Source organism: Rhinolophus hipposideros, assembly GCF_964194185.1.
Source record: "Rhinolophus hipposideros genome assembly, chromosome: 21".
NCBI lineage: Eukaryota > Metazoa > Chordata > Mammalia > Chiroptera > Rhinolophidae > Rhinolophus > Rhinolophus hipposideros.
In genome coordinates, this window is record NC_138067.1 from 29,691,254 (window position 1) to 29,704,282 (window position 13,029).

Sequence of the window (13,029 nt, forward strand, 5' to 3'; positions counted from 1 at the left end):
CAGGAAGGCGTACAGTTTACAGTTTTTAAATGTAAATCCTGACTATGCCGTGGGATTGTTTCAATTAAGAACACCTTTATTTATGGGATGAGAACCCCCAAGCTCAGCTCAGCGGCTAGGGGCTGGCTGCTGTGATGGCTGTGGCTTGGGGGCATCCTTGTGCGGAAGCCACAGAAGATGCCCGACTTGGGTCCCCAGACATCTTCCCTAGTCTTCGCCTTTCCAGGACCACCTAAGGGCGAAGAGGCTGCTAGGAGAGGCCCCACGCCTCTCCAATCACCGCCCCCGAAGCTCTGCACCTGAGATGGGATGTCCACTCTATCCACATCCAGGCTGCAGCTGTCCAGGAGACTGGCCTTCCCATTGGTTGGGCGCACCGTCGGCCACACCTCTGCGGGCTCACGGCCAGCCGCGAAGAGGGGGCGGAGCTCGCAACGTGCTGTAGGGTGCGCCGCGTGACCCCCACGCGGAAGCCAGCTGGCGCGTGTAAAACGGAGCGGGCGGCGCAAGATTAAGATCGGCACACTGTGCCCTCAGGTCCTCACGTCCAGCCATGGCCTCAGCGGCTGGCACGGCCCCGGGCGCCGACGAAAGTGGCCGCAGGAGACACCGTCTGGCCGCTTCATTGCAGATCAGCCCGCGGCCCAGGCCCTGGCGTCCTTCTGCCGGCCTGGGCCAGGATCCCTTGGAGCCAGCCCCTGCCCCCAGCTCGGTGGACAATGAGGGGGGTGGGCAGCCCCTGGCCTCGGCTGCTGCGGGGGACAGTGGGCCCCGGGCGGGGGCTGGAGTCAGGGTGCTGGGGGCAGCTCAAGCCCAGGAAGACTTGGGAGAACAGACGGGGCAGTCCCCGAGGGTCTCTGTCGGGCCTGCAGGGCCTGCTGGGGACTTCTGGAAGGCGGCCAGACATCTGGGCCTACAGCTCAAAGACCCGCCTCCCGGCCAGGCCGTAGCCTTGCTCACGAAGTACGCGGCCAGTATAGGCGTCTCCCTGATCTTCCGAGAGGACCAGACTGCAGGTGAGGAGGCCCTGTGGCCTGGGACGGCAGCATGTCCCCGGCCAACCCCAGATGAAGCAGTGGGGTGGGCCTGAGCCTGGGGTCCTGAGAGGGACCCCTGCTGTGAGCAGTGTGATGTTAGGACTACTGGCTACAGTGCACATCTAACTGGCTGGTCACCACAGGGTGAACAATATCCCCATCTGAAGCGCCTGGAGGTTTAAGGACATGCCCCAAGCTACCCATCCTTTCAGTATGCTTTGTTTTGAAGACCAATGACCTGTAGTTACAGTTGCCTTTCCAGCATTGGAGATGAGATACCTGAGTGAGGGCCAGCCCCAGACTTAAATACATGATCAAACACAGTTTGATAATAAGAACACTACATGGAGATGTAATCATACTATGTCCTTTCCTCTTCCTCAATGCATGCCCTCTGCCCCACACTCCTGGCTCAGACACAGACACACACAGCAATACACCGGGTCCCAAATTCAGGTTCCCAACCTGAAGCCAGTGCATTCCTAGTTTCTAAGGAGATAGCAAGAAAATCATTCCTTAAGCTGTTGGGACCTTTTGTAAAACGACCTAAGAGAACCCTGAATGAACAGCTTAAAAAGAAATAATGTATTAAATATGGATTGAGATTTGCTTTAATTAGGTAGGGTAGGACAGCAGACGTAGAAATGATTATCATGAAGGAGTAAGTAAATAGTCACAGATCCCTAAAAACTGAAGGCACAATTCGCCATGCAGGGCAACGTGCGTGCGAAGGGACTAGGGTGGGTCAGGAGGCAGAAGAGGGAGGGGGAGAACAGGGCCCAGAGCCTTTATTGGGGTTTTCTTGGGAAGGAATGGTCGAGGCAATGCAGGTAGGCTGAGTAAGCTTAGGATTGAGGAAGGCATGACATTGAGCAAGTTTCGGGGGTCCGGGGAGTGGTCCCTAGTTATCTACTACCTGGCCCTGGGGTGATTTAGGGTATGAGGAATATTGGCTTGAGTGAGAGTTTGATGATTAGGGTGTGAGCTCTAGATTGGCTGGTTTCTATATCAAAGGCATGCTTTCTGGGGAGTCATTTGCTACCTCCAGGAATTAGGTAGACCTGGGGGGGGCGGTCTCTACAGGATCAAGGGCCCAAATGCCAGAGCATCAGGAATACAGAAAATGAGAAAATAGATTCAATACAGATAATAATAGCTAACATTCAATAGTTCTGGATGATGGGCCAGGCATTCTCTGAAGGGCTTCGGGCACGTTAACTCATTGAGTCCTCACAACTATTCCTTACAAGAAATACAATACTGTTAAAAAAAAAAAAAAAAAGAAAGAAATTCAATACTGTTAACACCATTCTGCAGATGGGAAGACAGGCCAGAGAGGTTGTAGCTGCCTGCATGGTACAGTATAACCCCAGGCAGTCTTTTTTCAGAGCCTGAGCTAAACCACAAGATTATAGTGACACGCCCTTTGGCTTACAGTATCCTTCCCACTGTTTATGTGAGTAGGTGCTGTTCTTAGTCATTTTTATTTTCTATGTTGACACAATTTCAAAGAGTATCATAAAAGAACTCCCATAAACTCTTTATCCAGGTTCACCATTTAATATTTACCACCTTTGCTTTGTGTATCTCTCTCTCTCTCTCTTCCTTCTATATATGTATTTACATAAAAATATCCACATTAATTTTTTCTGAACAATCTGAAAGTTCATTTACCCCTTAAGTGTGTATTTCCTAAGAACGAGGACATTGTCTCTATGACTACAGTACAATGATCAAATTCTAGAAATTTAACATTGATATAACACCATTGCCTGATTACCATTCACATTCAAGTTTTGCCAGTTGTCCGAATAATGGCCTTTATGTTTTCTAATGCCACGTGAACTGTTACATTTAGCGGTCATAGCTCTTTAATCGCCTTTTTTTCTGAAACACTTTCTCAGTCTGTTTTTGTCTTCAGGACATGATGTTTTTGAAGAGTCAGGTGTTTTGTAGAATGTCCTTACACTGGGGTCTGTCTGCTTCTTCAGGTGTGGGTTCAAGCTATGCATTATTGGCAGGAGGGCTGTGATCTGTATGTCCTACCACTGATGGTGTTAGCTGGGAGGGCCTGACAAGGGTGGCATCCAACAGATGCCTCCACTTTCCCCCTTGTGCTTAATCACTCGTGCGGGGGGTAGGGTATCTGGAGACGGTGTGAATATTCTGTTCCCCATAACACGGTCACTTCGGGATTTTAGTGTCCTTTGATGATGGTTGCCAGGTTCGGTTATTATTGCGCTGGCTGTCGCATGCTGGTTTTCTGATGCCAGCATTCCTTCTGCATCTACCAGTTGGCATTCTTGATGCCCTTTTACAGTGGGTGAACCTGAGTGCTAGCAAGCAGTGCTGAGATGTGGGTTCTCTTCTAAAAGGGCAGTCCTTTTGGGAAACAATTTAGCAGCAAGTACCAGCAACTACCGTGAACTCAGTTTATGCCCTTTCGTCAAGTGAACCCAGTTCTAGGATTTTCATCTGTCTTGTGTCATACGTGACCCTTGAAATGATGGTGTTTGGTAGACAAACCTTTCAAATGTAGAAGAGAAATAGAGCCGTGTGTCTGGGGAAAGGCAGAGGGGGTGCTGTGTGCTCACGGTCATCATCCTGGGAACAGAACGGCCCTGGATTTGGGTCCTGGCACAGCCTGGGTACACTGCCTGTCCTTTGTGTGCCCCTTTGTAAAATGGGGTCTAGCCGTCCCCATTTCAGAGGGACTTATGAGGATTGTCTGAGTGATGATGGGCTTGGAGCAGCAGAGCAACTGCTGTGCCTGGTGTGACAGCAGTCTGTCACCTGTCATCCTGGCGACCCTCAGTGTCAGATGTCAGGAGGAAGCGGTGGGCTGCTGTGGCTCCGTAGGGGCAGATGTCATTGTGGTCGTCTCAGAAAGGGCCCATGATGGGCATGAAGTGCAGGGCGCCACTTCACGCCGCCCTCCTCCTCTAGACTCCTGCTTCCCATTCTCGGTGCGTGTGGAACTGGACGGGGTGCCCTGCCCTGCAGGCACTGCCAACAGCAAGAAAGAAGCCAAACAGCAGGCAGCTCTCTCTGCCCTTCGCTACATCCAGAGTCAGCTGGAGAGCCTAGGTAAGGGGGCAAGTAACTCAAGTGACCCAGCCCCAGCTGGGGGTGGGGGGCTGAAACACTGTGCACATGCGCATGTGTGTGGGCAGGGTGAACTGCTGCAGAGACCACCTGGGCATCAGACGGGGCCTGAAGGGAGCTCAGGAGGGGGCATGAGCTGACCCTTGCCCTAATGTCCTTTGAAGCCTGGCTACCCTGGGGACAGGGACAGCTAGAGGGCCAGCCAGAAACTGGTTTCTGGAAGATGAATTCCGCCCCCCCGTACCCCCCCCAACACACAATGGAACTTCTTGGCTTCCTGAAGGACAAAAGGATAGCAGAACAGATTGCAGCATCTGTGGTGACCCGCCTCTCCTTGTCTCTCTTCCAGAGCCCCCAAAGACCCCCAGCAAGCCTCCACTGGGCTCCGTGAGTGTAGGTAGGTGGGCCCCTGTTGACCCAACCCCCATAGCGAAGGGAGGGACATGGCCTGTGGGGCTCCCACCTCTGCCCCTTTCTCCCCCATGTGCAGAGAACATCCTGACCCACGAACAGCGCTGCGCAGCTGTGGTCAGTGCCGGCTTTGACCGCCTGGTGGACATGACCTCGCCATACTGGGCCTGTAAGGGGACTGTGGCTGCCATCATCTTGGAGAGAGGTAGGCGTTGCCCTGCCTTCCCCTACCTCAGAAGGCCGCCATGGGCCCCTTGCCTTAAGCCAGGCTGTCTCTGCCTTTTCCCCTTGCAGAGGTCCCAGGTGCCAGGGGCCACGCCAAGGAGATCTACGAGCTGGTGGCACTGGGCACAGGCAGCAGCAGCTGTGCTGGCTGGCTGGAATACTCGGGCCGGCAGCTCCATGACTGCCATGGTGTGGTCGTCGCTCGACGGGCCCTGCTAAGGTGAAGGGGGGGTGGGGTGGACGCTCTGTGGCAGCCCTGGGCAGGACGTGGCATAGCCCAGCTGCTTCTCTCCCTGTCTCTCCCAGATTCTTGTTCCGGCAGCTCTTGCTGGCGACACAGGGCGGCCCCAAGGGCAGAGAACGGTCGGTGCTGGCCCCCCAGCCAGGGCCCGGGCCCCCCTTTGCCCTCAAGCCCCGGATTTTCCTACACTTCTACGTCAGCAACACCCCCAAGGGAGCTGCCCACGACATCTAGTATGTGGGGAACTCCCACGGGGTCCCTTGGTGTGGCTGGGTGGGGAAGGGCAGTGTCGTGTGGGGTCAGAAGATTGGCCTTGGCTCTCATATCCAACGTCCTGTTTCTTGCCCGGCCTCTGCAGCCTCCCACAGTCCTCCGAGGGCAGCACCCCCTTCCGCCTGCAGGCCCACATCCGAGGGGAGCTGAAGCCCGTGTGTTACTTGGCACCCATACTCCGGGACACCCACGTGGGCTGCCTCTCGGCCAGTGACAAGCTGGCACGCTGGGCTGTGCTGGGACTGGGCAGCGCCCTGCTGGCCCACTTCTTGCCTCCCCTCTATGCCACCAGCCTTGTCCTGGGTGAGGACCCTGAGAGGCATGGGGGTGGAAGGGGGGCTCTGGGTGGTGTGTGGGAAAGGGTGTTGGTGACGCAAGTCATGTCTTGTGCCTTCTGCCCCCGCAGCCGACCCCTGCCACGACCCCCCTACTTTAAACAGTGCCATCCACACCCGGCCCACTCTAGACAGGGATTTGGGGTCATGCCTGCCACCTCCCTACACCCGAAACACACTGCACCTGTTTTCGGGGCCCCCGGTGGCCCCCTCCGACCCCAGTCCCAACACCTGCCATGACCTGAGCCTCAACTGGAGCCTGGGAGATCCTGACGTAGAGGTTGTGGACGTGAGCACCGGGCGTGTGAAGGCTGAGTAAGAAGGGCCCCGGATGGGCTGGAGAAGGGGCGCCGTGCTGAGGGGTCCGCATCTCCCTGCCTCGGGATAAGAGTGTCCATCTAGTCACCAGCTTGCGTTCTAATCCCAGCTCAGCCTCCTACAACTCTGACTGTGACCAGTGCTTCTGTCACCCATGCAGTGACAGCCCACGCCACCCTCTGAGATTGTCATGGCATGAAATGAGATGGTGTAAGGGGTGTGGTGCGGGCCTTTTAGCTGAGTCCATCTTTTCCCTCCTCTAATCTTCGTGTCTCTTTTTCTTCATCTCTAGTGCTGCCCTCGGGCCTCCCTCCCGCCTCTGTAAGGCAGCTTTCCTCAGGGCCTTCCGCCAGGCTGCCCACGCTCTCGGGAAATCCCACCTGCTGGCCTTGAAGACCTACGAGGAGGCCAAGGTCAGCCCCTTCCCTCCCTCCGACCCTCCTTCTTCTGCAGCCCCAGGAAGCACCTTTTTTTCACTCCTTCTCATCTCCTACCCTAGGCTGGGCCCTACCAGGAGGCTCGCCAGCAGCTATCTCTCCTCCTGGACCAGCAGGGCCTGGGGGCTTGGCCCTCGAAGCCATTGGTGGGCAAATTCAGAAACTGAAACAGCTCTTTAGGAGCTCGAAGTTCCTGAGCGAAGCTGGATCCTGCTGGAGGAGTGTTCCTGGCAAGGGGTGGTGCCGGGCCGGGGAGAATGGGGGCTACACAAGGTGAAGTGGGGATGAGGGAGTGGCCTGATGTGGTAGAGGGATGGGGGTTACTGCAGATTTGGGCTTGAATAAAGAAAATTTCTGGTGCTTCAACGTGTTGTTGGCTGTTTGAGGACGGGGTAGCCTGGAGCCCTTTTGTTTGTGAAGAGAGAAGCCCCTGCTGTGGCAGGGCTCTCAGCTGGACCCGCCTCACAGAATTACATATTGCTGCGCCAGTCCTGGGTCCTGCCTGCCTTCCAGCCTACGCGCTCCAGGGGAGGCTGAGGCTGTGTTGTTTTGGAGCCAGGCTGTTGGCAGCAGGTGTGGGAACACTTCCTCTTCAGGTGTGATGGAGGCTGCAGCCTCTCTTCCTTTCCCAGGGCTCGACCTGAGAGGAGTGGTAGAGAAGGGCGGTGCCTGCTCTTGAGTTCCCCCCACCCCCAGTTGAGCTAGCCCAGTGGGCCTGAGCACCCCCTTGTTGAAGGGTGCCTGGAAGGTGTAGGCACTGGTAGTCCCCAGTCAGGAGGGGAGGAGAGTCCTGCAAACCACAGCTCCAGTCTCTGCTCTGAGGTCCTCTGTGTTTCTGCAAGTGGCTAGGCCCTGGAGCCCTGTAGGTGTACTGGGGTGAATAGTGTTCCCCCAAATTCACGTTTCCTTGGAACCTATAAAAGTGACCTTACTTAGAAATAAGATCTTTACAGATGTCATCACATTAAGATGAGGTCATACTGGATTAAGTGGGCCTTGAATCCAATGATTGGAATCCTTAGAAGAGGAGGTACACAGGTTGACACATAGAGGGGAGGAGGCCATGTGAAGATGGGGGCAGAGATTGGAGTGAGGCAGCCACAAGCCCAGGAAGGCCTGGAAATGCCCGGAGCCAGGAGAGAGGCGGGGACTGGTATTTTCCTTCTCCAGAAGTAGCCAGCCCTGCCAGCACCTTGATTTCAGACTTCCAGCCTCCAGAGCTATGAGAGAACAAATGTCTGTTGTTTGAAGGCTCCCAGGGTGTGGGACCTTGTGTGGCAGCCCTGGGAAGCTAAGCCTCCCACCAACTCTGCATGATGGCTGCATTTCACAGGTGAGGAAACTCACAAGGTGAAGTCGGGTCCAGAAGAGCACATGTGGCCAAGGTGGGGCGGCGGTTTCCGTGCAGGCGTCTGCTTCTGAGCCCTTCAATCCGTCACTGCCTTGGCTGCTGCTCAATTTACTTCTATGACCTTGGACCACACTCCCAACCTCTTTTATACACAAAACTTGGTGATGTGGTTCCTGCAGTTCCCTCATAGCTTTGACGTTCTCACCTCTGCTCTTTCCTGATGGCCACCAGAGGTGGGAGATGCAATTTTGCCCTTCAGAGAGAGAGCTGTGGCCTGGTGTGCTTGGGAGAGGGTGAGAAGTGGCTGGTGGGCGGACAGGAGAGGGGAGGTTTTCAGGAAGGTGCACGTGGCACAGACTGGTAGGAAGATCAGAGGGAGGGAAGTTTGAACCAGGAGGGAGGGTCTCAAAGCCAGGTAAGCACTGAATTATTATTATTACTATTGTTTGTGTAACTGAGGAAACAGTTATTTATTGTTAGTTTTTTTTGTTTTTTTGTTTTTTTTTAACTTCTAAGGCCAACTTTGAAATGATTTTTTTGTGGTTTCTTTTTTCAAAGATGGAGAGGATTTTTAAAACACCCAGGCCTGGGGCCGGCCGGGTGGCTCAGGCAGTTAGAGCTCTGTGCTCCTAACTCCAAAGGCTGCCGGTTCGATTCCCACATGGGCCAGTGGGCTCTCAACCACAAGGTTGCCAGCTCGATTCCTCGAGTCCCTCAGCAGCACCCCCTGCAACTAAGATTGAACAGGGCACCTTGAGCTGAGCTGCCGCTGAGCTCCTGGATGGCTCAGTTGGTTGGAGTGCGTCCTCTCAACCACACCGGTTTCAATTCCTGCAAGGGATGGTGGGCTGCCCCCCCTGCAACTGGACCTGGAGCTGAGCTGTGCCCTCCACAACTAAGACTGAAAGGACAACAACTTGACTTGGAAAAAAGTACACACTGTTCCCCCATAAAATCTTTAAAAAAAACAAAACCACCCAAGCTTGTTAATTAGCCCATTTATTACATATTGTTTTCTTCAGGAGACAATTTAAATTGATTTACTTTTTGCGCTAAAATGGTGACTGCAATCAAACCTAGGAATATAGTAACCATTCAAACTGTAGTTTTATGCAATGAGTCTTTTGATATTCATTAATCACATAATCACTGGGTAAACAACTTATTCAAAATGACATTAACTCTGCTGTGTTCTGCCAAGTAAGTAATATTTGTCCCCATGTTGCATAAATCGGCCTGTCCAATCCCTTTCTCCCAAGACAGTCCTCATTACACAATATTCGCTCCGTTCCCTGGACTCAGCTGATTTATTATTGCAGAGTGATGATGAACACCGCTATTGAAACGGAGAATCTAAATCAGGAGGTGACGTAATCAAATGCTGCTTCCTCCAGGATGCCTTTGCAATCATTCCCCTGCTCTGTTCCCTGCAGCTCTGAGCTCTGGGGATCATGCCTAGACACTGGGCACCCGCGCCACGCCCCCAATCCCAGCACCATGCTGTCCCTCTGCTGGTGTGGTGTTTACCACTGAATGGAAGTGTAGACTTAGCCCAAGGGGCCACTCCACCTTTCCAAGCCTCAGTTTCCCCATCTGGCAAATGTGAGTCACTCACAAATGCGTAGCCCGTAGGGTTAGGGTGAGATAAACTGGGACCTAGGCCGAGCACTGTTCCTGGCCCTTGGCAGTCCTCCGGCAGTGGCTGTCATCAGTCCTGTCCGCTCAGCTCCAGAGGTAGACCAGTTGTTTGTTTCTCTCCATCCTCCCCTGCGGGTCTCCCACATAGAAGATGCCTAACGGACAAGCATTGAATGGAAGATCAGTGATGTATGGGATCTCCTCTTTGCAGGAGAGGGTGAGAGGGAGAACATAGTAACCCTCTCCTAAAAGAGGGTTTTAGAAGACATTTAGAAAATTTCCCTTTTATTGTGGCTCTTTTTTTCTCTGCCCTGCGGAAGCAGTCAGTAAGACCTAGAGAAAAGTTAGTGAGAGTCTAGAGAAAGAGGGCCTTCTCTATAAATTGTCATTCTGCTCCCTGGGTTAGCAGTGAAATGACAGCTTAAAAAAACATTGGGCACGTGGTAAGATGCTCTGACAAAGACAGCCCCATACTCTGGCTTTCATCAGAGGTTATTCCTCACCGTGTACCATCCTCACCTCAACAGGAGGTGGCTGTCCTCCTCCGGAAAGACATGACCCGGAGGTTCCCCACGTCGCTCTGCTCACATGCCTGTCGATCCAAACTCAGTGATATACCACACCGAGCTGCAGAGGTACCTGGGAAACAGGAATCTGGCTGCAATCTGGGTGGGTGTAGGTGAGAACGGTAATGGCAGCCGTTCACGGTTTTCCCCACATGGAGCTAGGAAGGACTGACAGGCTCTACCCCACGAGGAAGGACCAGGCACTGCAGGGAGCATCCCACAGCCAGGAAGGGAACACAAGGAGACTCCACAGGCTGCATGTGCCACGTGAGGGAGCCCTGCCCTGTGTCCCCCACTGGTCCCTTACCTCACCTCTTTCACCACCCCATCACTCCCTCTACTCCAGACATGGTGGCCTCCATGCTGTCCTTTGAAGGACCAAATACATTCCTGCCTCAGGACCTTTGCACCTGCTGTTTCTTCTTTCCCAAAATGTTTCCAGAAATCTGCATATCTCGCTCCCTTCACTCTTTCAGGATTTACTTAAATGTCATGGCTCAGAAAGGCCTTGCAGGTCACCCTTTTACAAAATTGCAATCCCACTCCTACCCTGCTTTGTTCCTTGTCTGTTTCATTCCCTGCTGAGTCCCCAAGGCCTGGAACAGTGTCTGGCACAATAAAGATTTATTGATGAATGAATGAAGAATAAATATGAAAAACAAACAAACAAAAACACTCATCTGCATGCCTTGCTGTCACCTCAGCGTCCTGGCAGCTCAGTTGGTCACATCGTAGACACCCCACACCCTTTCCACAGCCTCACCCACATCCAGCATCCTCGGACACCCTGGATTCATCTTTCCTAGTGCTATCCCATGGTGAGCCTGGAGCTGGTTAATTTACTTTCGAAAGATCCCAGTGCCTAGAGTAGGTGTCAGTTGAGAAGACATCACGTGTTGCATTGCCCCCACTCTGGGTGAGGTGGTAATGGGTTTGCATGCATGTTTTCCCCACAGAGATTTTCTATTGCACTTTGGGTACAGATTCTTGTTCCCAGAGTGGCAGATCACCAGAGCCAGCCTAGGTGGCTGGAGAGCCAGGTCTCCTGACCCCTCCAGGACCAGCGGCCAGGGGATGACTGGCTGAAGGATGCCTTTGGAAACTTCTATAGAAAACAGACATTTGTCCATGGGGTGCAGGGTGGAAGGGTGTACCAACTGCTGTGACACACAACCCTCCGGTTTCAGTGGCTTATTGGTGCAACCCATTAATGCTGGTGATCAGCATGCAGCTCCTTCCATCTTTTGGCTCCATTGCTCTTACAGCTGGGCTGGCAAACTTTTTCTGCAAAGGGCCAGAGAAATATCTCCCGTTTGAAGGCCATAGCAGTCCGTTGCCTGACTCGGCTCTATCATTGCAGTGCCAAACCTCCTTAGACAATATCTGAATGAATGGGCCTAACTATGTTTCAATAAAACTTTATTTGCAGTAACAGGCAGAGGGAGATATAGTTTACTGACTCCGGTCTTAGGACTTTGAGTATATTTTGAATCTGCACAGGGTAGCGGGTGCAGAGGATCACGCAGGGGGTATTTGCCACTGGCCCACAGTGGCGTGTTCCCCTTCCACCACATTCTACTGACCAGAACTCTGGCCCTGCCCCCCCCCCCACACACACACCTGCAGGGAGGCTGGAAATGTGAACGAGGAACCAGATATTGGCTAATCCATTTCAATTTCAGAAGCCTGTTCAAATTTGGCACCCCTGTGCCTCCATGTATGGTTTTCACATTACCACTCTGTGCTCTTCCTTCCTAGGACTTACCACAAGCTCTGCTTGTCCTGTTTATTTCCTTCTTGACTTCTTTGTGGTCTGCCTTCCTACCTCCCTTCCTCCCCTCCACTCAGGCACACGCATCTCCACTGAGCTGGAACAATATCTGGCACATGGCAGACACTTAAGAAATACTGCCCCAGAACCTAACTACTGCCCCTCCTGACTTCTGACTTGGCAGTGGCCCTGGGATGGGTGACCTGTGACCCCTGCCACCCCTCACTTGGGGGACCCTCCCACCTCCTCTCACATCTCAGCAGCTCTGACACTAGACATGCCCCAATACACCAGATGAGCCCCAACATCACTCCTTAACATTGTTTCACCTTTCTCTGGGAGTTGGGAGAGGCAGAGGGGGAAAGTCCCAAAAGCTTAATTAGGAAGGTGCTAGGTGAAGCTGCTGAGCTTTCCAGGGGGTCTTCTTTCATGCTGGTCATTGGCAGAGTACAATGGAAGCCTTTGGAACAGCAAGATTGGCTAATTTTAGCTCAGGGCGCCCAAATTGATTCCCTTTTCTTTGGCTTCGTCCCCCTTCCAGCGAAGGTGAGTGGTAAGAGTCACATGTTCTCCATGTGTCATCCAGAGCAGGCTGCGCTGAGGCAGGGCTGGGCTCTGCAGCTTTAGCCAAGGTCGCTTGGGACGACTGGAGCCATAGGGCTCACGGAGACAGCCAGCAGCGTCTCTTTTTATGTTTTCGTTTTAGCTGACATTGTGTTCCTGGAGGTGCCCCTTGGTGAGATGTCAAAGGATGGATGAGACAGCTGCTGGGCAAGGAGCTGGAGGCACAGAGCTGAGGGCACTGGATGGGTAGCCCTGGCGTTGCCACGCCTGGCTGTGGGACTTGCCACATTATGTCTCCCCCCTGGGTCTCTGGTGGGCCTGGTGACCCTAAAGATCCTTTTAGCTCTAAGAATCTGTGAGGCAGCCCATAGTTGGCAGGATCAAGGAAGACCACCTGGTAGCAGGTGGAAAGAGATCACCTGATCTGAGCCTCAGGGATTCGTTCATCTGCAAGCAGATACTCTCTCTTCCTCACAGAGACGGCCCGAGGTGGCCTGCGCATGCCTGGCCTTCTGGCATATTCTTAAACAGAAGTTAATTTTGTTTCTTATTTGAATACCTTTGGAATCAGCCAGCACTCTCCAGCTCTCCCCACCCCCACCAGTGTTTCCTGGGGTCACATCCCAAATAAAGGGCTCATACGTCACCCAAGAGGAGTATATCAACCCCAGATATGATACCCCGAGAGGGACAGAACTTCTGGCTGGGAATGCACAGCCTTAATCTAAGCATGAGGAGACATGGAACGGACACAAAA

At 53.2% G+C, this 13,029-nt stretch overlaps 1 protein-coding gene across 1 annotated transcript; it reads left to right on the forward strand.

Moving 5' to 3' along the window:
* Positions 1 to 553: 553 nt before the first annotated feature.
* On the forward strand, positions 554 to 6,549 carry ADAD2 (adenosine deaminase domain containing 2; the record flags this gene model as incomplete). Its single annotated transcript, XM_081032175.1, has 10 exons — positions 554 to 1,016; positions 3,984 to 4,124; positions 4,492 to 4,539; positions 4,633 to 4,758; positions 4,848 to 4,998; positions 5,085 to 5,252; positions 5,378 to 5,595; positions 5,699 to 5,942; positions 6,238 to 6,358; positions 6,445 to 6,549. The coding sequence occupies 10 exons, from the start codon at positions 554 to 556 to the stop codon at positions 6,547 to 6,549; spliced, it is 1,785 nt and encodes a 594-aa protein (XP_080888301.1).
* Positions 6,550 to 13,029: the final 6,480 nt, after the last annotated feature.